We start from the raw sequence: 26,680 nt of genomic DNA, 5'->3' as shown, positions 1-26,680 counted from the left end.
TAGGAGGCAGTGTGAGCTACATGTGTTTTGATCCGCTAAATTTTTGCTCGAATTCTGGCCAACAAACGAGCAAGTGCATGATTCAAAAACGGAAAGCGAACAGTTTTCGAAATGAAATGTATCGACAAAAAATTATCTGAGAGACCGCAATGAATCATTTCGTGTACTCGTCATTTGTTCTCTACAAGAAAATTACATGTGGCTTATCTAACAAGTAATAACTTTTTCTATGAATATAAACCTTATATCAGTAAAACGGTGTACAAACTCTGATTGGCTTACTCCAAGCGCATCGATTTGTCCTCGATCCTCGTCTTGTGTGAAGTTAATGTCATCTCTACCTCCAAACCTTTCCATTTTGGTAGAAAACGATGGAAACTGAATGCCGCAGTATAGTAAAAAGATGGGAACTGGATCGTATGCAGATCCAACTTTAGTCATTCGGGTCCATTTCCTCGTCCTGATCAGAGTAGAGAGTAGCATTAGTTCTGTCACTGTCATTTGATTCTGGTTGTTCGTCCAGAGTACTTCCGTACTGGGACAATTCATTGTCCTCCACTCCCTCTTCCCCAGCTGAATCCAAAGGAACTTCTTGACCATGCTTCATCCACTTCGGGCACTCTTCTTCGCCTCCATATACAGTTCGGCCATCATTACCTTTTACATGAACTGGAGCATCGGCAGAAGACATTCTACAAGAGCATTCGGGGAGTGGGTGTGAAATAAACAAGGCTGGCTTCGACACAACGGATTGCCTTGTAAGGCCTTCCTCACTTAAGCTTTTCTTAAGATGTTCCTGCACTGAGAGTGTCCAATTATGCTTGGGATGGTAGACATTGTCCCTCGTCATGTTGAAAAGTTGTGCTACAACTTTCCTGTTCGAAAAGAGGACACACAAAGTTAAACAAGATCATCAATCATATATAAAAAGTCGAATTAGATTCTTTTTTTTTCTTCTCTTGCCTGTCTGGTCGGTATGTTCTAGAAGAAGCAACCTCATACAAACGGTGTCCCATGACCAAGCTTGAAAAATCTGGCCATCCACTGCCATCATTGTTAAAACCAGGAAAGAATGTGTCTGCTTCCACAGAGACAATATAATCAAGAGCATCCCAAATTAGTCTATGTGCTTGCATTCTCAGATCCAAAGCAGAAAGGTCTGGTTCGATGTCAGTCTCAGTAATCCAACCATACCAGCCTTCTTTTTCATGTTGATAGATAGGTCTACCAGGAGGTGGAGGAAGAGGCCGAGGCCTAGGACCAGCCTTCTTCCATTCTTCTTTAAGTTGTTCCTCGCTTTTTGCTGGAGGTGGATGAAATGGATTTTGCGGAAGAGGTGTTTCAGGTCCAAGTATATCAGCCAATTCGTTATTGCTGCACAAGGAAGTGCGATCCACTAAATTGGGAAACATAGCACGCAAAGGGACCAGAACACGTTGACCCCCAAATGTTTCAGAACCAGCCAGATATATAATTGTTTTAGGAGAAAACCCCATTGAACGAAGAAGAATTCCAACCTGGGAAAGTCTCAAGAAGAATAAATGAGCTAATGAACAACGGATATGTAGATAGATTGATTTATTAATTATCATCAATGAGCCCATACATTATCAATGCACCACCAAAACTGAAATTATACAGTGTAAAATGACACAATAAGTAGAAGATCAAATTTATACCATGATTCTTAGTCACAAGCTTGTTCACAAACGTATTAACATGCTTGAGTCAAGCCCCGGAATAAGAACTCAAGCTTGAGATAATATACACGGTTTTCAAGCCCAGGTTCTTTCCTTCTACTACCCTCCCCTCCCTTTTTTATCTTATGCTTTTGGTCAAGGTGATGACCCAATTAGGGCCAGTCAAGGAGGTAATGTAGAAATCACAGTGACACATATCCTTATTTTGAGTGGATACCTTTAGAAAGGATCAGTCCTTACTCTTATTCGATGTCTATTCATCATTTTCTCCTTTAAAATAAAATTTTCAAGTAATTAAAATACGAAAGTTGTTTTTATGAATTAGATGGTGTTGGATTAACTAAATTCTCAGCATCATTCCATCCTCTACTGTTTTTTCTGGTCTGCATCCTTGACTTAATAAACCTATCACTTGAGCATAAATTTTTGGAAACACAAATTGCACTCCCATTGTAATGTTAATATTTAATATTTAAAAGCGAAATTGATAGAAGGATGCTTGAGGTTCTGCTTTTTCTGAACTGCTCAAATCAATTCAGTGTTGAGTGAGTGCCAAGGAAGCTTAATTTCACAACCAGCACTGAAGTTCACTACTAATCTTCTAGACATTCTTATGGCATTGAAAAGTGAAATTTTCAAAACAATAAAAAATGAACCACGAGAAAGAAGCATCAGGCTGGACTAAAAGCCACACAACAGTACTTACAATTTACAAATACATAAGCTGGATCTCAAATTAGCACTGAGCTTACCTCTTCAGGCATCAGCGGGCATGAGCCATTTTCTCTACGCAAGTGTGAATCTATGCTTAGTTCCTCATGAACAATGCCCTTTTTAATCATTTGTTTCCTTCGATATTGTATGAGTTCAGTGTGAACATCCTACAGAAAAGTAGCAAGTTAGCAAGATAACTTTGATAACCATGACAGTGAATGGACACGCTGTTAATATTTTGCAGTTGTTTAAGGTAGAAACCACCTGTACTCAAGAGGAGGGAGAGAACTCCAAAACTGAATTTTTATCGGACTTAGATTTTAACCAAGGAACAAAGGAGAACAATCATTTTAACACTAACTTAGACTTCACAGGCAGAGATATGAAAAAGATTGTAACCAGAAAGTTTAAGCTGTGTGTATGTGTTGGACAGAATTATGTTAAGTTGTAACACCCATCACATGTGAACCTCTTTCCATCACTAAGGACCAACGTGTGGAACTCAACTTAATATTGGAATTTCATAATTGGAGGTGGTTCAAACTTAGGTTCTATTACTCTAATACTATGATAAAGTCTAAGCATGTAGATCAACAATTTATATTTTCACAACTACCAAAGATAAAACCGGCTAAAACATCTTACCTGAAAAAGTTCAGCACAGCCATGATATGCCAAGGTTTCTCTCACTAAACCAGGATGATACGCTAGGAAAGGTTGACCCCATGCACGTAACCTATTGAAGTATAAAAGCCACAGTGATCAACTGAAGGAAAATAGTTCTTAGAAGTAAATTATTACAAGAAGTGAACGGGGTCCACCAGAAGCCATGTAAAATGATTTTTGTTGAGGTATTGTTACTTGTAATCAGATCTATTTGAGAGGTCTTAGCTAGCTTTGCTATATGGTGGATTTCTTATGCACTATTTTTTAATTCTTGTTTTTATTTTAATAAAGTTGTTGATGCACAAAATCAGCGAAGACTTTGGTATAACAGAAAGTGTCAGGTTTTGTGACCTTCGCTTGGTTGCTTCGGTCACTAGTGAGGATAAGTACGTAAATGAATAGAGACAGAGAAGCAAACACAGGATGTACGTGGTTCACCCAGATTGGCTACGTCCACGGAGTAGAGGAGTTCTCATTAATTGTGAAGGGTTTACACAAATACATAGGTTCAAGCTCTGGTTTAGTGAGTTCTAGTGAATAGTTTAGTACAAAATGACATTAGAGATTATTGTGGGAGAATGATCTCTATTTATAGAAGAGAGTTTCTAGTTTTGTTCTAATATTGCCACATGTCGTGTTGTGATTGGCTTCTGATGTTGACACGTGTCGTGCTGTGATTGGCTTCTGATGTCGACACGTGTCGCATTGTGATTGGCCTTCTGGTTGAAGGGAAACTCTTCTGGGTCCTTGACGGTATAACGTTGACCGGTGCTCAGTAGTTTCGGGATTAGTCAAGTATGGTACAAACAGTGCTCCCCTAAGTTCCCGAGTGAGGGAAGCTCCTCGGTTGGGGACTTGCAAGATCCAAGCCGCTGAGTAATCACGAAACTTCTAAGTACCGAGGTGTGGTATCGTCTTCACTTGCCTTATCTTTCTCATAGGTAGATGTGGCATCTTCTCTGGAAGTACGTTTCCTCCATCCAGGGGTGGTATCTTTAACCGATGAAGACGCACAAGGTAATGTATCAATTTCACTTGAAGCTTACTTGTAGTTTCGGGCTTGGTCAAGTGCGATACAAACCCTATAGTAGGAGTCCCCCAAGTCGCCGAGCTAGGAGATCTGCCGAAAGAGGTGACAGACAAGGTAAGCAGTCAAACTTCCAAGTAAGCAACCCAGGATCAGAGGTTTGACTTCGGCTTCCGGTTGATTGTTCTCCTTCTCCTTGTCTCTCATTCAACTGCCAGGATAAGGAGAAGCAAATGGATAAGAGATGATATGAGATACTTTTGCTTTTGAAGAAGTAACTTTCCACAGGCTTATTCTTGAACTGTGCTGGAGGGTTTTCTGGTGCCCTTCAGAGTATAAGGCCGACTCAAGAATTTGAGGGTCAAAACAAGTCCATCAAATCTAGAGTACGTTCGACCTTGATGATATGGGATACTTTTGCTGTTGACGGAATAATGAATGTGGTATGGAAATGTGTCGTGCTGTAGTGATCTGTTTCAGCTCACCGTTGAACCTTCTGCTTCAATCTTTTGCATGGCAGAAGTGGTGTGCAACCTTTGCATTTAAATGGTCCTTCAGAACATTCCTTCATAGTGACTCATCCACGCTTGGCAGCTTCAGTGTAAAGAGCCAATATCTGATCAACTGTCATGAGGTATTTGCCGGTGGAATTCGTGACCTTGACAGCAGTTAAGGATGAGTACTCGAGAGCAATGCTAAGTAAGCAACCAGGCAAAGGCTCCAGGCAGTCAGTTCCAAATTGGAGGTTTGATTTCAGGTTCCGACTGACTGCTCTCTTTCTCCTTGTCCTGCAGGTGTGGACAAGGACAAAGACAAAGACAGGGAGAAAGCATGATATGGGATACTCTTGCTTTCGACCCTGATGATATGAGATACTCTTGTTCTTGGTGTGGCTTATTTGCTGAGGTATTATCGGGGGGAAATAAAGCTGAGTATTTCGAGAGGTTATGTTGAGGGTGCCTTCTCGAATGCGAGAAAGGGTTGAGCATTTTTGCAGGTTTGCCTGTCCGTTGAGGAGGGAGGTCAATGTATATAGGGATTTCCCAATAACAAGTAGTAATGCTATTCCTTTACCCTTCTTGGTCACAGCAATGTAGTGGGAGCTGCCAGCTTCACGTGTTTTAATTTTGTCAGAGCACTTTGAAAAAGTGGTATGTGGTATCTGGAAAGCTGATGTTACGTGTGAAGATTACAGACAAGCTTTATCTAAGGAAATCTGGCTCTCGAAGTTCTGAGAGTTGTGCCTCTTCGGTTTTCGAACAAGCAATCCCGTCGAGGATCTGACTCTCGAGATTCGGAAAGCGGTGCTACTCCGGTTTTTGAGAAAGTAATTATGTTGGGAGTCTTTTCTCGAATGTGAGTAAAGGTTGGACGTTCTTGCCAACCTGTCTTGCCGCAAAACACGGAGGTCGACACACATAGGGACTTTCCAGTTGTCAAGCAGTGGTGCTGTTCCTTTACCCTTATGGGTTTGTAGGGTAGCTGGAACTTCGAAATTCTCGTGCCTAAACTTTGTCAGAGATCTTTGACAAAGTTATATGTGGTACCCGAGGAGTTGATGGTGCATATGGAGAGCGGTGATTGAACAGTAAGATTCACGTGCTTTCTACTTCACCAGAAATCTTCGACAGATTGCCCGTAATTTCCGCAAAGCTAAGTGTGCATGTGACAGGTGCTGACGAGGCTGAAAAAGCAGGTGCTTCTTCGATTTCTGAGATCGGCCCTCGTGGTCTCTGAGCAGCCCAGCTTTTAAGAAAGCAAACGCCTCTTCGATTTCTGAAGCTCCGTCGAGTGCAGATTTTTATAGAGGCTGGCATTAAGTTCCACAGCACACTTGAATCTCTACCAGTAGAAGCTCATTTCTTGCACTTCTAAGATCTTGATTTGTCTGACCTCTTCCCTCTTCAACACATTTGAAAATGTCTGGACCCTCCGACCGTCGTTTTGACTTGAACCTTGGAGAAGAGACAGCCACGCCTTCTCCAGACAACATATGGCGCCCATCCTTCATATCCCCTACTGGTCCTCTTACCGTTGGGGATTCTGTGATGAAGAATGATATGACCGCTGCAGTGGTGGCCAGGAACCTTCTCACTCCCAAAGATAACAGACTACTTTCCAAACGGTCTGATGAGTTGGCTGTTAAGGACTCTCTGGCTCTTAGTGTTCAGTGTGCAGGTTCTGTGTCTAATATGGCCCAACGCCTATTTGCTAGAACCCGCCAAGTTGAATCATTGGCTGCTGAAGTGATGAGTCTCAAACAGGAGATTAGAGGGCTCAAGCATGAGAATAAGCAGTTGCACCGGCTCGCCCATGACTATGCTACAAACATGAACAGGAAGCTTGACCAGATGAAGGAATCTGATGGTAAGGTTTTACTTGATCATCAGCGGTTTGTGGGTTTGTTCCAAAGGCATTTATTGCCTTCGTCCTCTAGGGCTGTACCTGGTAATGAAGCTTCAAATGATGAACCTCCAATGCCTCCTCCTTCTGGGGTTTTGTCAAGTACTGAGGCTCCGGATAACCACCCTCCGGTGCTTTCTCTTTCTGGGGCTCTACCGACTGCTGAGACTTCCCCTAAGCAACCTTTGTGAAAGCTCCCTTTTGTTTGTTTATTTTGACTCATGTATATGTACATATTTGTGGCTTATCGAAAATATTAATAAATAAGCTTTGCTTCATTTCAACATATTGTGTTAAATACACCAAAGCCTTCTTCATAAAGTTCTTTGAATTTTTTCTTTTGTTGAAACCTGTATTGTTGAAGCTTTGTGAGTGAAGCATATAGTTTGAGGTAGTGTTCCCTTAATTTCCCGAGTGAGGAAAACTTCTCGGTTGGAGACTTGAAAAATCCAAGTCACTGAGTGGTTGTGAGACTGCCGAGTATCAAGGTGCAGTAGCATATGGTGGGAGTCCCCCAAGTCTTCAGGCGAAGAGAGTTGCCGAATGAGGTGTCTCGCTTGTTACTAATTTGTCAAAGTAACGAATCCTTGTTTCGATGTCACACATTCGTATATGCTTTATCTAAAAATATTTCCAAATTTTGTGTGTTTGATGCTGCATGCTATTGACTAGACAAGATCAAGTGCAATTAGTAGCTTTTCTCTCTTTTTCATCTTTTCTTTGGTGGAATTGCTTTTCGTTTCCACTAATCAGCCTGAGTGGATGCAAGATAACACCATTCTCTATAGCTCAGATTGCAAAGTCATCTTCATGAAAGTTGTTCCTTATCTTGTGAACTACAACATATCCAAATTTGAGATCCATCGGAGTAGTACAACTTCAGAAATTCAAGTATGATGAGTAACTGTTCATCAATGTTCTGTTAATCCGTCAGACTTGTTGTGAGCTTCGAAACTCCATTTTCTCTTGTTCAGATCAACATACTTTCTTCATGGAAGTTGTTCCTCATCATCTCTTCCATAACATATCAAAAATTCAGAACAAACTAACGGTTGAATATTTCCAGATCTTCGAAACACCGCAGCAGCTTTGAAGCTTGCAGAAATCTGACCGTCATGTTTGGAGCTTCAACACTCTAACTTCCGTCGCTCAACAACAACAACAACAACAAAGCCTTTTCCCACTAAGTGGGGTCGGTTATATGAATCCTAGAACGCCATTGCGCTCGGTTTTGTGTCATGTCCTCCGTTAGATCCAAGTACTCTAAGTCTTTTCTTAGAGTCTCTTCCAAAGTTTTCCTAGGTCTTCCTCTACCCCTTCGGCCCTGAACCTCTGTCCCGTAGTCACATCTTCGAACCGGAGCGTCAGTCGGCCTTCTTTGCACATGTCCAAATCACCGGAGCCGATTTTCTCTCATCTTTCCTACAATTTCGGCTACTCCTACTTTACCTCGGATATCCTCATTCCCAATCTTATCCTTTCTCGTGTGCCCACACATCCCACGAAGCATCCTCATCTCCGCTACACCCATTTTGTGTACGTGTTGATGCTTCACCGCCCAACATTCTGTGCCATACAACATCGCTGGCCTTATTGCCGTCCTATAAAATTTTCCCTTGAGCTTCAGTGGCCTACGACGGTCACACAACACGCCGGATGCATTCTTACACTTCATCCATCCAGCTCGTATTCTATGGTTGAGATCTCCATCTAATTCTCCGTTCTCTTGCAAGATAGATCCTAGGTAGCGAAAACGGTCGCTTTTTGTGATCTTCGCTAGATTGCTCCGGTCATTAGTGTGGATAAGTATATAAATGGATAGAGATAGGAAAGCAAACACAAGATGTACGTGGTTCACCCAGATTGGCTACGTCCACGGAATAGAAGAGTTCTCATTAATTGTGAAGGGTTTACACAAGTACATAGGTTCAAGCTCTCCTTTAGTGAGTACAAGTGAATGATTTAGTACAAATGACATTAGGAAATATTGTGGGAGAATGATCTCGTAATCACGAAACTTCTAAGTATCGGAGTGTGGTGTCGTCTTGACTTGCCTTATCTGTCTCATAGGTAGATGTGGCATCTTCTCTGGAAGTACTCTTCCTCCATCCAGGGGTGGTATCTTTAACTGGTGGAGATGCACAAGGTAATGTATCAATTTCACTTGAAGCTTACTTGTAGTTTCAGGCTTGGTCAAGCGCGATACAAACCATGTAGTAGGAGTCCCCCAAGTCGCCGAGCTAGGGGGTCTGCTGAAAGAGGTGACAGACAAGGTAAGCAATCAGAGCTCCGACTGATTGTTCACCTTCTCCCCATCTTGCAGCAGCATGAAGGATAAAGAGAAGAAAAATGAGAAGAGATGATATGAGATACTTTTGCTTTTGAAGAAGTAACTTTCCACAGGCTTATTCTTGAACTGAGCTGGAGGGTTTTCTGGTTTCCTCCAGAGTATAAGGCCGACTGAAGAATTTGAGGGTCAAAACAAGTCCATCAAATCTAGAGTACGTTCCACCCTGCTGATATGGGATACTTTTGCTTTTGACAGAGTAATGGATGTATCGGCACGTGTGCTGTTACGCTTGTCTCCACATGCTTCCTTGTATCCTTCGCACTTGCCCTATCTGTTCCTCAAGCAGATGCGGAATCTTCCCTGGAAACATAAGATGTTGAAGATGAGTACTCGAGAGCAATGCCAAGTAAGTAATCAGGTAAGGGGTTCCAGGCAGTCAGTTCCTGGCTGGAAGCTTGATTCCAACTGCTGACTGATTGCTCTCTTTCTCCTTGTCTTGCAGGTAAAAACAAGGCCAAAGGAAAAGACAGGGAAAAAGCATGATATGGGATACTCTTGCTTTTAACCCTGATGATATGAGATATTCTTGCTCTAGTATAGCTTGTTTGCAGAGGTATTATCGGGGGGAAAGAAAGCTGAATATTTCGAAAGGCTTCGTTGGGAGTGCCCTCTCAGATATGATGAAGGGTTGAGCATTTTTGCAGGTCTGCCTGTCCGTTGGGGATGGAGGTCGACATATATAGGAGTCTCCCTAACAACAAGTAGTAATGCTATTCCTTTACCCTGCTTGGTCATAGCACGGTAGTGGGAGCTGCCAGTTTCACATGTTTTAACTCTGTCAGAGCACTTTGAAAAAATGGTCTGTGGTATCTGGCTCTCGAGATTCGGAAAACGATGCCTCTTCGATTTTTGAGAAAGCAATCATGTTGGGGGTCTGACTCTCGAGATTCGGAGAGCAGTGTCTCTTCAATTTTTGAGGAAGTAATCATGTTGGGAGTCTGGCTCTCGAGATTCGAAGGGCGGTGCCTCTTCGATTTTGGAGCAAGCAATCTTGTTGGGAGTGTTGTCTCGAATGTGAGTAAAGGTTGGACATGTTTGCTAGTCTACCTTGCCACGAAGCACAAAGGTTGACACACAGGGACTTTCCAATTATCCAGCAATGGTACTGTTCCTTTACCCTCTCTTCAATTTTGAGAAAGTAGTCATGTTGGGAGTCTGGCTCTCGAGATTCGGAGGACGGTGCCTCTTCGATTTTGGAGCAAGCAATCTTGTTGGGAGTGTTTTCTCGAATGTGAGTAAAGGTTGGGCATGTTTGCTAGTCTACCTTGCCACGAAGCACAGAGGTTGACACACAGGGACTTTCCAATTATCCAGCAGTGGTACTGTTCCTTTACCCTTGTGGGTAATAATATGGTAGCTAGACCTTCAAAATTTATGTGTCTAAACTTTGTTAGTGCTGTTTCTTTGCTATTCTTTTACCTTTCTTGGTCAGAGCGATGTAGTGGGAGCTGCAAGCTTCACGTGCTCAACTTTGGCAAAGTTATATGTGGTACCCATGAGCTATTGTTGCGTGTGGGAAGTGGGTGATTGAACAGTAAGATTCATGTGCTTTCTACTTCACCAGAAGTCTTCGACAGAATGCCCATAATTTCTGCAAAGCTGAGTGTGCGTGTGACAGGTGCTGACAAGGCTAGAAAAGTAGGTGCCTCTTCGATTTCTGAGATTGGCCCTCGTGGTCTCTGAGCAGCCCAGCTTTTGAGAAAGCGAGCGCCTCTTCGATTGATTCGGAGAACGATGCCTCATCGATTTTTGAGAAAGCAATCATGCTGGGGGTCTGGCTCTCGAAGATTCGGGGAGCAGCGTCTCTTCGATTTTTGAGAAAGTAATCATGTTGGGAGTCTGGCTCTCGAGATTCGGAGGGCGGTGCCTCTTCGATTTTGGAGCAAGCAATCTTGTTGGGAGTGTTTTCTCGAATGTGAGTAAAGGTTGGGCATGTTTGCTAGTCTACCTTGCCACGAAGCTTCTCTTCGATTTTTAAGAAAGTAGTCATGTTGGGAGTCTGGCTCTCGAGATTCGGAGGACGATGCCTCTTCGATTTTGGAGCAAGCAATCTTATTGGGAGTGTTTTCTCGAATGTGAGTAAAGGTTGGGCATGTTTGCTAGTCTACCTTGCCACGAAGCACAGAGGTTGACACACAGGGACTTTCCAATTATCCAGCAGTGGTACTGTTCCTTTACCCTTGTGGGTAATAATATGGTAGCTAGACCTTCAAAATTTATGGGTTTAAACTTTGTTAGTGCTGTTTATTTGCTATTCTTTTACCCTTCTTGGTCAGAGTGATGTAGTGGGAGCTGCAAGCTTCACGTGCTCAACTTTGGCAGAGAACTTTGGCAAAGTTTTCTGTGGTACCCATGAGCTATTGTTGCGTGTGGCAAGTGGGTGATTGAACAGTAAGATTCATGTGTTTTCTACTTCCCCAGAAGTCTTCGATAGAATGCCCATAATTTCCGCAAAGCTGAGTGTGCGTGTGACAGGTGCTGACAAGGCTGGAAAAGTAGGTGCCTCTTCGATTTCTGAGATCGGCCCTCGTGGTCTCTGGGGAGCCCAGCTTTTGAGAAAGTGAGCGCCTCTTCGATTTCTGAGATCGGCCTTTGTGGTCTTTGAGCAGCCCAACTTTTGAGAAAGCAAACGCCTCTTCGATTTCTGAGATCAACCCTCGTGATCTCTAAGCAGCCCAGCTTTTGAGAAAGCAAACGCCTCTTCGATTTCTGAGCAGGCGCCTCTTCGATTTCTGAAGCTCCGTCGAGTGCAGATTTTTATAGGGGCTGGCATTAAGTTCCAAAGCACACTTGAATCTCCACCAGTAGAAGCTTCATTCTTGCACTTCTAAGATCTTGATTTGTCCGACCTCTTCTCTCTTCAACACCTTTGAAAATGTCTGGCCCCTCCGACCGTCGTTTTGACTTGAACCTTGTTGAAGAGGCAGCCCCGCCTTCTCCAGACAACATATGGCGTCCATCCTTCGTCTCCCCCACTGGTCCTCTTACCGTTGGGGATTCCGTGATGAAGAATGATATGACCGCTGCGGTGGTGGCCAGGAACCTTCTCACTCCCAAAGATAACAGACTACTTTCCAAACGGTCTGATGAGTTAGCTGTTAAGGATTCGCTGGCTCTCAGTGTTCAGTGTGCAGGTTCTGTGTCTAATATGGCCCAACGCCTATTTGCTCGAACCCGCCAAGTTGAATCATTGGCGGCTGAAGTGATGAGTCTCAAACAGGAGATTAGAGGGCTCAAGCATGAGAATAAACAGTTGCACCGGCTCGCACATGACTATGCTACAAACATGAAGAGGAAGCTTGACCAGATGAAGGAAACTGATGGTCAGGTTTTACTTGATCATCAGAGATTTGTGGGTTTGTTCCAAAGGCATTTATTGCCTTCGTCTTCTGGGGCTGTACCGCGTAATGAAGCTCCAAATGATCAACCTCTGATGCCTCCTCCTTCTAGGGTTCTGTCCAGTACTGAGGCTCCAAATGATCCCCCTCCGGTGCCTTCTCTTTCTGAGGCTCTACCGACTGCTGAGACTTCTCCTAAGCAACCTTTGTGAAGGCTCCCTCTTGTGTGTTTATTTTGACTCATGTATATGTACATATTTGTAGCTTATCGGGGATATCAATAAATAAGCTTTCCTTCATTTCAACGTATTGTGTTAAATACACCAAAGCCTTATTCGCTAAGTTCTTTGAATTTTCTTTTGTTGAAGCTTGTATGTTGAAGCTTTCTGAGTGGAGCATGTAGGTTGGGGTAGTGTTCCCTTAATTTTCCGAGTGAGGAAAACTTCTCGGTTGGAGACTTGGAAAATCCAAGTCACTGGGTGGGATCGGCTATATGAATCTTAGAACGCCATTGTGCTCGATCATGTGTCATGTCCTTCGTTAGATCCAAGTACTCTAAGTCTTTTCTTAGAGTCTCTTCCAAAGTTTTCCTAGGTCTTCCTCTACCCCTTCGGCCCTGAACCTCTGTCCCATAGTCGCATCTTCTAATCGGAACGTCAGTAGGCCTTCTTTGCACATGTCCAAACCACCGTAACCGATTTTCTCTCATCTTTCCTTCAATTTCGGCTACTCCTACTTTACCCCGGATATCCTCATTCCTAATCTTATCCTTTCTCGTGTGCCCACACATCCAACGAAGCATCCTCATCTCCGCTACACCCATTTTGTGTACGTGCTGATGTTTCACCGCCCAACATTCTGTGCCATACAGCATCGCCGGCCTTATTGCCGTCCTATAAAATTTTCCCTTGAGCTTCAGTGGCATACGGCGGTCACATAACACACCGGATGCACTCTTCCACTTCATCCATCCAGCTTGTATTCTATGGTTGAGATCTCCATCTAATTCTCCGTTCTTTTGCAAGATAGATCCTAGGTAACGAAAACGGTCGCTCTTTGGTATTTCTTGATCTCCGATCCTCACCCCTAACTCGTTTTGGCCTCCATTTGCACTGAACTTGCACTCCATATATTCTGTCTTTGATCGGCTTAGGCGAAGACCTTTAGATTCCAACACTTCTCTCCAAAGGTTAAGCTTTGCATTTACCCCTTCCTGAGTTTCATCTATCAACACTATATCGTCTGCGAAAAGCATACACCAAGGAATATCATCTTGAATATGTCCTGTTAACTCATCCATTACCAACGCAAAAAGGTAAGGACTTAAGGATGAGCCTTGATGTAATCCTACAGTTATGGGAAAGCTTTCGGTTTGTCCTTCATGAGTTCTTACGGCAGTCTTTGCTCCTTCATACATATCCTTTATAGCTTGGATATATGCTACTCGTACTCCTTTCTTCTCTAAAATCCTCCAAAGAATGTCTCTTGGGACCCTATCATACGCTTTTTCCAAATCTATAAAGACCATGTGTAAATCCTTTTTCCCATCTCTATATCTTTCCATCAATCTTCGTAAGAGATAGATTGCCTCCATGGTTGAGCGCCCTGGCATGAACCCGAATTGGTTGTCCGAAACCCGTGTCTCTTGCCTCAATCTATGCTCAATGACTCTCTCCCAGAGCTTCATTGTATGACTCATTAGCTTAATACCCCTATAGTTCATGCAATTTTGTACGTCGCCCTTATTCTTGTAGATAGGCACCAAAGTGCTCGTTCGCCACTCATTTGGCATCTTCTTCGTTTTCAAAATCCTATTGAAAAGGTCAGTGAGCCATGTTATACCTGTCTCTCCCAAAAGTTTCCACACTTCGATTGGTATATCGTCTGGGCCTATTGCTTTTTTATGCTTCATCTTCTTCAAAGCTACAACCACTTCTTCCTTCCGGATTCGACGATAAAAAGAGTAGTTTCTACACTCTTCTGAGTTACTCAACTCCCCTAAAGAAGCACTCATTTCATGTCCTTCATTGAAAAGATTATGAAAATAACCTCTCCATCTGTCTTTAACCGCGTTCTCTGTAGCAAGAACCTTTCCATCCTCATCCTTGATGCACCTCACTTGGTTTAGGTCTCTTGTCTTCTTTTCCCTTGCTCTAGATAGTTTATAGATATCCAACTCTCCTTCTTTGGTATCTAGTCGTTTATACATATCGTCGTAAGCCGCTAACTTAGCTTCTCTGACAGCTTTCTTCGCCTCTTGCTTCGCTTTTCTATACCTTTCACCATTTTCATCGGTCCTCTCCTTGTATAAGGCTTTACAACATTCCTTCTTAGCCTTCACCTTTGTTTGTACCTCCTCATTCCACCACCAAGATTCCTTTTGGTGTGGCTCAAATAGAAAAATTTCCTTCGTGAAAGTTGTTCATCTGCTCAAGAACTATAAGATGTCCAAAATTCAGCTCCACTGGAATTAGCTTCGCACTATCTTGATGAAGAGTGTGTGAAGCTTTTATGTGTTTTGGTGTTGAAATTTGGTATTGTAGGTGAAGCTTTGGGGTTGAAGCTTGATAGGTGAAGTTTTATAGGTGAAGCTTTGGTGTTGAAGCTTTATAGGTGAAGCTTTGTGTTTGAAGCTTTATAGGTGAAGCTTTGGGGTTGAAGCTTGATAGGTGAAGCTTGATAGGTGAAGCTTTATGTTTGAAGCTTTATAGGTGAAGCTTGATAGGTGAAGCTTTGTGTTGAAGCTTTATAGGTGAAGCTTTGTGTTTGAAGCTTTATAGGTGAAGCTTTGGGGTTGAAGCTTGATAGGTGAAGCTTGATAGGTGAAGCTTTATGTTTGAAGCTTTATAGGTGAAGCTTGATAGGTGAAGCTTTGTGTTGAAGCTTTATAGGTGAAGCTTTGGGGTTGAAGCTTTATAGGTGAAGCTTTTGTTGGCACCATAAATTGATTGTGCTTCGCACTATCTTGATGAACATAGTGCGAAGCTTGGGAGATTGATACTTGTCCTCCATTGATGAAGCTTTTGTTGGCACCATAAATTGATTGTGCTTCGCACTATCTTGATGAACATAGTGCGAAGCTTTGGAGATTGATACTTGTCCTCCATTGATGAAGCTTTTGTTGGCACCATAAATTGATTGTGCTTCGCACTATCTTGATGAACATAGTGCGAAGCTTTGGAGATTTATACTTGTCCTCCATTGATGAAGCTTTTGTTGGCACCATAAATTGATTGTGCTTCGCACTATCTTGATGAACATAGTGCGAAGCTTTGGAGATTGATACTTGTCCTCCATTGATGAAGCTTTTGTTGGCATCATAAATTGATTGTGCTTCACACTATCTTGATGAACATAGTACGAAGCTTTTGAGATTGATATTTGTCCTCCATTGATGAAGCTTTTGTTGAATTTCCCAATTTCCAATTTCCTCTTCTTTTTTTTTTTTTTTTTTTTTTTTTTTTGGGAAAACTAGAAATTTGAAAATGTGGGAGAGACAACGTATACAAATTTTGCTTCCATACTGTTAAGCGAGAGATTGTGATGCAAACCACATCTTGTAGTAGTCGAAGGTTTGGATGAACCATATAAATTGAATTTGCTTCGAACAGTCTTGATCAAAAGCGTTTGAAGCGTTCTATGAGTTGTAGTGTTTGCATTGTTACAGAGGAGAAATGTCTGAAGCAGATGCAAGAGGGCTGAAGAGCTTGATCTTCGTATACCATGCATTGAAGCCATTGTTGGCTTGCAATAAGACTTTGTTGGTGACTATAGCTCTTGTTAGGCATAAGTGCTCCCCTAGTTGAGTTGTAAAGCTTGATGGTTTTTGATTATTTGTGAATGCTAGGAGTTCACATGTACAAGTTGTACCACTCGTCTTCTAGTTAATGGAATGAATGGTAGGTTGCTTTCATCACGTGGTTGGTGGTACGAATGTGAATTCCTTAATCACCTTTCATCACATTTCATCACCTGGTTGGTGACATGAAGGAGAGTACGCGTTGTACATTTCATCACCTGGTTGGTGGCATGAAGGAAAGTACGCGTTGTACATTTCATCACCTGGTTGGTGGCATGAAGATGAGTTCCTTCTTCACCTAATTGGTGATAAGGGTGGCAAGTTTCCAAATAATATTAGAGTACGGGTTGTACATTTCATCACCTAGTTGGTGGTACGAAGGTGAGTTCCTTCATCACCTAGTTGGTGAGAATAAGGGCAAGGTGTCGAGGCACATTGTGGCAAATGTCGAATGACACAAAGTGTGTTGAACCCTTTCGAAGCACAGTTGGCTTATGTATGGATGTGTTGGAATGTATGATGTTTATGCATGAATGTGTTGGAATGTATGATGTTTATGTATGAATGTGTTGGAATGTATGATGTTTATGTATGAATGTGTTGGAATGTATGATGTAGATCCTTTGTATAGTCTTGTTGACACATACTTAGATTTTGTTTTGTATTGGAAACATTTGCGTTGAAGCTTCAACACTTGAGTGTTTCATTGCTCAGAATGGAAAAGAGTTTATGGCCGAGTTGGCTAAATCACCTCTTTATTGAATTCATACCAAATGGTCTTTGTTACATAGGATGCCGAACGGCTGTAGCTTAACACTTGTACAATGTGAGTCTTATTTGTAATAGTACTTCAAGTGGTCAGCATTCCATGGATGGCCAAGGGTCTTGCCGTCGGAGTTTCTGAGCTTGTAGGAGCCAGGGCGACTGATGCAGACGACCTCGAACGGTCCGTCCCAGTTAGGACTGAGTGTTCCTTCACTCGGGACTCTATCACAGAGTAATCTTTTCTTCAGTACCTAGTCTCCCACTTTGAATGAGCGAGGTTTGACCCTTGAGTCGTAGTAGTTAGAGATGCGCTGCTTGTAGGCGACATTCCTCAGGTGAGCCTGATTTCTGTGTTCCTCGACTAGATCCAGGTTGAGGGTGAGTTGCTTGTCGTTCTCACTCTGTATGTAGTTCTGGATTCGGTATGTTGCTTGCTCAAGCTCAACCGGGACAACTGCTTCTGTACCAAAAGCAAGTGAGAATGGAGTTTCTCCTGTGGAAGTCCGATATGAAGTGCGGTATGACCAAAGGACTTGGGGTACGAATTCTGGCCAACAACCTTTAGCTTTGTCCAAGCTAGTTTTCAGAGTGCGCTTGATTATTTTGTTAACGGCCTCGACTTGTCCGTTAGACTGGGGATGGGCTGGAGAGGCAAAACATAAGTTGATGTTGAACTTAGAGCAGAACATCTTGAACTTCTTGTTGTCGAACTGCCGCCCATTGTCCGTGACTATCGCATTGGGAATGCCGAATCTGCAGAGGATGTTCTTCCATACGAAGTCTTCTATTTTTCCCTCAGTAATGGTTGCCAAGGGTTCTACTTCAGCCCACTTTGTGAAGTAGTCAACTGCAACGATTGCATAGCGGACCTTGCCTTTCCCTGCAGGCATTGGGCCGATCAAATCAAGTCCCCATTGGGCGAAGGGCCAAGGGCTGATCATAGGAGTGAGCGGCTCGGGAGGGGAGTGAGGGATAGTTGCGTAGCGTTGACACTTATCACATGAGCGAGATATTCTGATGGCATCTTGGTGGAGTGTTGGCCAATAGTATCCTTGGCGAAAAGTCTTGTGAGCTAGGGATCGAGACCCAGCATGATCTCCGCAGACTCCTTCATGTATTTCCCGAAGGACAATTTCCGCCTCCGCAGGTGTAAGGCATCTTAGGTATGGCAGGGTGAAACCGCGCTTGTAGAGTTGGTCATTAATGATCAGGTAGCGGGCAGACTTGTATCGAATCTGCTTAGCTTGGACTTTGTCAATTGGGAGGGTGCCATGAGCAAGGAATTTATAAATTGGGGTGATCCAACTATCTTCTTGTTGTAAATTGTACACCTCCGCGACCATGGTGCTTGGTTCTGCCAACAATTCGACATGAATTTTTCTCCCAATCTTGTCTTCCACTGCCGAGGCGAGGCGAGCCAAAGCGTCTGCATGACTGTTTGCCGCTCGAGGAACTTGGGTGATCTGGTAGTGGAAGTGCTTGAGCAAAAGTCGCGTTTGCGCAAGATATGCTGCCATGGAGCTATCCTTAGCATCAAAGTTGTTTGTGACTTGGTTGACCACTAATTGGGAGTCACTGAAGATATCAATTCGTTTAACCCCAAGGTGTTTGGTCAAACGCAAGCCTGCTAGAAGGGCTTCGTATTCGGCCTCGTTGTTCGATGCCTTGAATTTGAAACGAAGAGCGTATTCCATCGCCACTTTGTCGGGGGTAGTGAGGACTAATCCTGCTCCGCAGCTCTGTTGGTTGGATGAGCCATCAACATACAGACTCCATGCTGGGGTCGTTAATTCTACTTTCTGAGCTTCCGATGGTAATGAAGCTACTGCTTCAGGTGTAGAAGCAATGTCAACAGGATATGTGAAGTCGGCGATGAAATCTGCTACTGCTTGACCTTTTTCGGCTGGTTTTGGTTGGTAGGAGATGTCAAACTCACCCAATGCTATCACCCATTTGGTCATTCGTCCAGACGTGTCAGGACTCTGGAGTATCTGTCGAAGAGGGTGATTGGTAAGCACGATGATGGCGTGTGCTTGGAAATAAGGGCGAAGTTTCCGAGCAGACATGACCAATGCTAGAGCTAATTTCTCAATGTTGGAGTATCGTGTCTCCGCATCTTGTAGGGCCTTGCTAGCGTAGTAGACGGGCCGTTCGACACCACTGTCCATTCGAATAAGAACAGAACTGACTGCTGAAGCCGAAACCGATAGATAGATGATGAGAGTGTCACCAACTTCTGGTTTGGAGAGCAGAGGGGCTTTACTCATGTACTCTTTGAGGTTCCTGAATGCCTTGGCACATTCCTCCGTCCATGTAATGTACTTCTTATTTCCCTTGAGTGCTTTGAAGAAAGGAGCACATCTGTCTGTGGCCTTAGAGATGAATCTGGTTAAGGCTGCCACCTTGCCAGTAAGGCTTTGGATGTCTTTTGAAGTTATTGGCTCTTTCATGTCGAGGATTGCTTTGATCTTTTCAGGGTTAGCTTCAATGCCTCGTTGGCTAATCATGAAGCCTAAGAATTTGCCAGAGCCCACGCCGAAAGCACATTTGTTGGGGTTCAACCTCATTCGATACCTCTTTAGAATGGTGAAAGTTTCATATAGGTTGGTGATGTGTTGGTCAGCATGTTTGCTTTTGACTAGCATATCATCAACGTAAACTTCCATGCTCTTCCCAATTTGTTCGGCGAACATTGAATTGACCAGTCTCTGATAAGTTGCTCCTGCATTCTTTAGGCCGAAAGGCATGACTTTATAGCAATATAGTCCCCTGTCAGTAGTGAAGGCCGTGTGTTCTTAGTCTGAGAGGTTCATGAGGATTTGGTTGTATCCTGAATAAGCGTCCATGAAGCTCAAGAGCTCACACCCTGCCGTAGAGTCTATAAGTCTATCAATGAGAGGAAGGGGGAAACTATCCTTCGGGCATCCTTTGTTTAGGTCGGTGTAGTCGACACACATTCTCCACAAGACCTTTTGAAGCAGGAGACTTTCCTTGGTCGGATTTTTCTTAACAAGGACAACATTTGCTACCCATGTTGGGTAATTGACTTCACGGACGAAGCTTATGTCCTTGAGTTTGGGTAATTGACTTCACGGACGAAGCTTATGTCCTTGAGTTTTTCAACTTCTGCTTTCATCGCCTCGTATCGTTCAACATCATACGATCTTCGCTTCTGTTTTACTGGTTTGGTCTTGGGATCAATACTCAAGTGGTGACAGATGATATCGGGAGAGATGCCCGGCATATCTTTATATGACCAAGCGAAGACCTCGACGTTCTCTTGCAAAAAGGAGATCAACGACAACCGAAGGGGTGGTGACAAAGTGGTGCCAATATTCACCATGCGGTCTGGATGGTCTTTGGAGATAGAGATCTTCTCTAACTCTTCAGCGGGTTGTGCTTGCTGGGTGAATGAGTCATCTCGAGGGTCGTCGGGTTGACTGTTGCCATCCTGAAGACCCGAGTTGGATTCATCTGGACTGGTCTTTACGACTTGGTTATGTATAAAGAGAGTCTCCTTGGGGACAGGCAGGTGTTGTTGTTTGACTGAAGTGTTGTAACATGATCGAGCACTAAGTTGATCTCCCCTGATGTACCCATTGCCGAAAGGGGTTGGAAACTTCATCAACAACATATGTGTGGATACCATGGCCTTGAGATCATTGATGCCTGTGCGCCCAAAGATGACATTGTATGCCGTCGGGCAGTTGACCACTAGGAAGTTAGTGGTAATAGTAGCTGTGTAGGGGCCTGTACCAATGGTGAAGGGTAAGTGTATACTCCCTAAAGGTTGCACGATATCGCCAGAGAAGCTTATCAGAGGAGAAATCGAGCGATCGAGCAAGTGTTCAGCTACATTAAGTGTCTTGAAAGCTTCAGCAAACATGATATTGACTGAAGCACCTGTGTCTATCAGGATTCGTTTCACATCAAAATTTGCTATGTGAGCTTCCACGATCAGCGGGTCATTGTGAGGGTAGATGATACCTCTTTCTTCCTCAGGGTAGAAACATATTGGATCCCAGTTAGGCTTTTGATACTTGCCTCCTCTGATGTCTTCCACGTGAAACACTTGATGGCCAGGTCTCAAAGTTCGTTCACTGCTTTTCATGGCCCTATTGGAAGATTCAGACATGGGTGTGCCGCCGCTTATGGAATATATCACATTCACCTGGCGTTGGTTACGGTTATCCCTTGGAGGGTGAAGGAGGAACTGATCAATTTTTCCTTCACGTGCCAAAGCTTCAATATGGTCACGGAGGATAATGCACTTCTCACTATCATGGCCATTATACTCGTGGTAGCAGCAAAACATGCCCGTGTTCTTCGTGGACTTGTAATCTGGCTGTCTTGGCTTTGGCTTTGGTATCAGGTGAGCTATACTGGGGTAGATGGCAGCACATGTAGCATTCAAAGAGGTGTATGTCTCATACCTCGGGGTAGGGCCTGTCTTGACACGTGATTGGCCCACTGCGTTGACTGCCTGGGGACGGGCATTATTGTGACGATATCCTGAGTTATCGCGATAGTGCCCCTTGTTCTTTTTATTAAAATGAGATTGGTGAGGATGGAAGTCCTTCCTTTTGCCCTGAGATTGATATGTCTGCTGACTTGGCGAAGCATTAAATGAGGCAGGGGGTGTGCTGCTACCATTTGGAAGGTTGAGGTCTTTTCATTCGGTTGGATCTGGCCTCCACTCCCTACTTGCTGATAAGGGGTGACTGTAGGGGGTTTCCCTTGATATGTCCTTGCCTCGGCAGAGGCATGGTTGTAAGCTTGTGTCATCACCTCAGAGTAAGTCTTCCAAGTGTTGGCATTGATCATGTACTTGAAGAAACAGTCACGTAAGCTTGCAGTGAAAGCCTTGAGGGCGGTCTTGTCATCTGCCTCAGCGCAGCGAGAATACTCATGGCTGAAGCGGCCAGCGTACTTTCGTAATGACTCGTCCGGCTTCTGGTGAATAGTGTACAAGTCATCTGCGGAATGCAAGCGATCGGTCTGGAAGATGTGTTGAGAGACAAACAGCTTTCTCAACTCTTCAAATGAGTCTACTGTCTCAGGTGGAAGACGGCAATACCAGTTTAAAGCTCCGCCAGAGAGGGTGGAGGGGAAGAGAAGGCACCGTTCTTCGTCGGTGTGTCCCCGGTATACCATGGTGGACTCAAAGAGGTTAAGGTGTTCAATCGGGTCTTCCCTTCCAGTATAGAGCTGTAAGTCAAGCTTCTGCTTTGTCTTCGCTTGGAGGGGAGTGTTGAGGATCCTTCTTGTGAGAGGGCCAGGCCTGGGTTGGTTCCAGTCAGGTATCTCGGCTTGACGTTCAGCCTTCAGCTTGTTTACTTCCTCAAGGAGCTGCAGGACAAGGGGGTCCTGAGTGGAGTCGTGCACCACTGAAGTTTTCTTCTTTAAGTCCCCATCGCCTCTTGGAAGTAGGAAAGTTTGATCAAGATAGCGTGATCTTTCTCTGGACTCGCCACACTGACTTCTAGAGTGAGTATGTCGGAATGTTTCCGAGTCCCCAGTACCTTCATATTCTTCTGGGACTTGTTGCCCCTTCTCTAGATTGGCGGCTGGCCTGGGTCGTGGAAGAGGACCGAGTCTTTCAGAAACCCTTGGGTCATTGATCTTCGAGCTTATGTGGATGGGATTCTCTCGACGTTGCTTTAGGAAGTCTCGACAATCGCGATAGACAGCTTTTGATCCTTCCACATCCTCTGTGATGAGGTGTTTTCCTCTACTTCTCCTGCTTCGGGTTGAAGCAGCTGGGTTGAGAGAAGTCTCATGTTGATTATCACATTGATGTGTAGCTCGATCCCTATCAGGGATGTCCGTGTCGGATATCGGCGACCCTCCGTGTTGGGGGGCATTCAGTTGATTGTTGACCTCGACAGGGGCGACGAGCTTGTGTGTTTGAGCCTGCCTAGCCTCGTGAAGCATCTCGAAAAGTTTTTCATATTGTTCCTGGAGGACTTCATTCTTCATCGCTATCTTGTTGTTCTGAACCTCTAGCTCATCGACTTTAGCTTGAAGAGTAACTCTATTTCCTTCCTGCTTTCGTTGCTTCATACTAGGTCCAGCAGGGGTGTCATTCTGTGTGCTGTGGCTTCTTTCGCTCCCCATATCAGCGAGAGATGCTTGGCCAAAAGAGAGTGTACGAGCGGTGGAAACCAGCTTGACAAAGCTGAAGAGAGTGGGAATAAGTGTCGTTTCCCACAGACGGCGCCAAATGTTGATGCACAAAATCAGCGAAGACTTTGGTACAACAGAAAGTGTCAGGTTTTGTGACCTTCGCTTGGTTGCTTCGGTCACTAGTGAGGATAAGTACGTAAATGAATAGAGACAGAGAAGCAAACACAGGATGTACGTGGTTCACCCAGATTGGCTACGTCCACGGAGTAGAGGAGTTCTCATTAATTGTGAAGGGTTTACACAAATACATAGGTTCAAGCTCTGGTTTAGTGAGTTCTAGTGAATAGTTTAGTACAAAATGACATTAGAGATTATTGTGGGAGAATGATCTCTATTTATAGAAGAGAGTTTCTAGTTTTGTTCTAATATTGACACATGTCGTGTTGTGATTGGCTTCTGATGTCGACACGTGTCGCATTGTGATTGGCCTTCTGGTTGAAGGGAAACTCTTCTGGGTCCTTGACGGTATAACGTTGACCGGTGCTCAGTAGTTTCGGGATTAGTCAAGTATGGTACAAACAAAAGTGTTATCGTTTCTTCTCAAAAAAAAAAAAAAAAAAAAAAAAAAGGAAACTAATAAAGATCCATCATCTACAGAAGCTACATAAATAAAAGCTATGATACAAAATAATCACATAACTGCCTTCTAATCTAGTAATATATACAAAAGTAATAATCCCTAAACTCTGATGAGATAGAATCAATCCCCAAGCAAAAACCAAAACCTCACCCCTTCCCAGAAGAATATGACCACACTAGCGGATATTATAGGAAACTTCACGTGGCCTTTGAACCTCTTTAAGAGGATGTGTTCACTTTGACTGCTTGGAAAACCTAGGCATATCCATTAGGCTTATAGTTTCCATTTTCCTTATACAAACTTCCATCCAATTTGTAGAAAGCCAGACCTAAGACTTTCAAAGATAAAATTTCCTTACTCCATAACTCGACCCCTCCTGTTGACTCCATCCTTCTGGTTAACTCTATCCCTCCAGTTAACTCTATCTATTACCTAATCTTTCCAACTCAACCGTAACCTTCAAATAAAATCTATTTAATTAAAAACATCTTGCATCAGATGGTCTAAGAGCAGTCTATACTAATCAAGTTCTCTAAACACCAATATCACTCTATCGGTTCAAATCTTCAGGAAAAAAGGTGCGTTGCTAGATTCATACCTCTCCACCATCTTGTGTCCAAGCATTTGAATTTCTGGCCTGAATTGAAGTGCATGGAAGGCAACCCTGCATCTAAGTCTTTGAAACTCAGCCATGTTTGGTGGAAGGATTGACTGAAAATAGGATTATATTGCATCAACACTTAAACTTAATTGTCAAGCATGCATGCTTGTAACACAGAAATCACTAAGTGAAAAGAAACAAAACAGACTCACTACTGACATAATCATATACGAAGGAATGATCCCTATCAATCAATAGGAAAGCGACAGAGAATGAATGTTTAAGTGGTTCTTAGATAACATTTATTTATTTTCATAGACAATGGTTCATAGGTGACAGTTCTAGCGCAAAAAAGAGTATGACAATATGTGGTTATAAATGTTAACAGAATATGCATATTTTCTCAAGCAGATGACATTTTGAAATAGGCTATACTATTAAACTAGTAGAAAATCAGCTACCCGCAGACATCCACCATCAGCAATGATCAAGCCGATAACTTTGGTTTTCTTTAACTTTGGTAGGACTTCTTTGATATAAAAATTTGGAGAAGCTGAATTCTTGGGTCTAAAAGAAGGGAATTCATTTCTTTTCCTTGCTGCCTTCAGATTATCTGGCAGACTCTTCACAATGACTATGTCGTTTTTTAGAGATGCTATAAAGTGCACCTCATCGTAGAGATATGTAAAACTCTTGAAACGAGAGCTGGCAAAGTCATAAAAAACAAAAGAGATAAGAAGCAATGAATCATATGATCGCAGCAAACTGGCATAAAAGAAGTAGCAAACTAAAAAAGAACCTGATGCCTTTTGAGCGAGTACTTTCTTGAATGTCTGGAATGACAAGAGTAGCATTTAGAAGCCTGGATATGGTGACCAGATCACAGATCTAGAAAATTAACAAAGATTTATGAACACCACATACAAATTATCACAGAATCACTTTCACATATTTGACAAATCTTACCGTAGATCTTATCTTTCCAAATCCACCAAATATTTTTGCATAAATGAAGCCATTGCTCTGTTCATTTGGAACTGTAAAAAAGATAAAAGTATTCAATCAACTAAAATATGAATGGTTCAAGGTTATCAAATCCTCCAGTGACAAAAAAGAACATAGAATGAGGGAACTCAATTCAAATTCAGTATAACAAAGATAACAGTTACCATTAGCTTCGAGACTACAAAATGTGTTTGGTCATGCATGCGAGGGAATGGATTCACCAATGGGTTCAAATTGTCAAATTCATAAACTATACCATGCAAGAATATGATAAACCTAGAAACGAACAAACTAAGAAAATACACAAATGCAAGAAACAGAGCAAGATGATCACCAGGATAGTTGCCTCGGGGGTTGGCATAAGGCTGAAAAGACTGCAGGGTCTTCACAGGCCCCCATAGCTTCTTATTAGGAACACTCTGCATGATTGTAAAAAACAAAAGAAGCCCATCAAGACAACCAAGAACATACACTCGAAATACACGCATGATGGGCAGAGAAATGACTCAAAATCTCACCTGCCTCCCAGAGATAGAATCGAAATCGTTATGGAATGCGGTCAATGCGCTATACTGGACTAAATCGACAGTCGAAAATCTTGCTATAGAGATGTGCCGAAGCAATGATGCAAAAGATAAAACGAGGACAAAGAGAGCAACCCATTTTATCTTAGATTTGAACAGCATCTTGGCTCATCAAGCACACAACAAGAATTCCACTTTCCCCAATCAAACGTCACATTCCAAATCCAATTTCAACTCCATGATTTTCCTACTCAAAAATCAACAATCAACAATCATAATTCAATTAACCAAGAAAACAAAGACAACCCTTTTGAGCTAAAACAATGAATCAATAATATAAAAAAAAAAAAAAGTCAAATTTCGAATCAAACGATCTGAACTATTGTACCACCAGATTATCAAAGATCAAAGATTGAGAAAATCGTAAGTTAAGTCAACGAACCTCGGAAGCAGGGGCCATTAGTTAATCCAAATCTGAACAATAAAAAATTGAACATGGAAAAACTTTCTCGGGAAACAAACAGAAAGCAGAGGAGGGGTATCAACGAATCTGGTGGTGTGGAGTGAAGCTTTGGGTGAAAGAAAATCCGAAAGGGAAAAGGGTTTTAGATTTTGTGCGGTAAATTTGTAAAATGTAAAATGGAACTGGAAATTTGGAAGAAAGGAAGGAATTTTGTGTTTTGTCGTGGGTGTCAGAGTGTGTGTTTCTTCTCACTCGGATTCCTACTCCTTTTTTTTTTTTTTTTCGATCGAACCTTTTTTTTTTTTTTTATGTTCAAGATCTCGAGTTTTGTTTGTCTTACTTTTACTGCACAATTAATAAATACCAGTGAAAAAAACTAATTCAAAAGTCGAGTACAAAAATATTCTTAATCAGCTGAGTTACAAATCTTTGACACTCTGATACTGTTGCTTTCTTCTTAAACTTGTTAACAACTTTGTTACTAAATACTACTGTTTGTTGATATTTATCTTCTTCATTTGTAATTGATAAGTAATAGAGTTGAATCTAATGATACTTG

The 26,680-nt window shown here is 42.8% G+C and overlaps 1 protein-coding gene across 2 annotated transcripts; it reads right to left on the bottom strand.

Annotated features, from left to right (window-relative positions):
* Nucleotides 1-132: 132 nt before the first annotated feature.
* On the bottom strand, nt 133-26,388 carry LOC126600990 (protein EMBRYO SAC DEVELOPMENT ARREST 30-like). Of its 2 annotated transcripts, XM_050267684.1 has the most exons (11): nt 26,101-26,388; nt 25,653-25,905; nt 25,469-25,553; nt 25,096-25,166; nt 24,929-25,017; nt 24,591-24,834; nt 24,127-24,239; nt 3,060-3,150; nt 2,453-2,581; nt 964-1,517; nt 133-875 (listed from the first exon to the last, which is right to left on the bottom strand). In XM_050267684.1, exons 2-11 carry the CDS (start codon nt 25,818-25,820, stop codon nt 434-436), a joined length of 1,986 nt encoding a protein of 661 aa, XP_050123641.1. In that variant the 5' UTR covers nt 25,821-25,905; nt 26,101-26,388; the 3' UTR covers nt 133-433. The 2 variants fall into 2 exon arrangements, with proteins under 2 accessions (XP_050123641.1, XP_050123642.1); XM_050267685.1 differs by lacking the exon at nt 24,591-24,834 and having other exon boundaries at nt 24,929-24,991.
* Nucleotides 26,389-26,680: the final 292 nt, after the last annotated feature.

The sequence above is a fragment of the Malus sylvestris genome, chromosome 14 (assembly GCF_916048215.2).
Source record: "Malus sylvestris chromosome 14, drMalSylv7.2, whole genome shotgun sequence".
NCBI classification, from domain to species: Eukaryota; Viridiplantae; Streptophyta; class Magnoliopsida; order Rosales; family Rosaceae; genus Malus; species Malus sylvestris.
Note: the sequence above shows the minus strand (reverse complement) of the source record. Positions and strands in the feature narration are given on the sequence as shown.

Coding starts and splice junctions, on each gene's coding strand:
- LOC126600990 (XM_050267684.1), bottom strand. CDS start 25,820: ATGCTGTTCAAATCTAAGATAAAATGGGTTGCTCTCTTTGTCCTCGTT. Junction 25,018..25,095: donor TTGGAAAGATAAGATCTACG/GTAAGATTTGTC, acceptor TTAATTTTCTAG/ATCTGTGATCTGGTCACCAT. Junction 24,240..24,590: donor CTGATGGTGGATGTCTGCGG/GTAGCTGATTTT, acceptor TCCTATTTTCAG/TCAATCCTTCCACCAAACAT.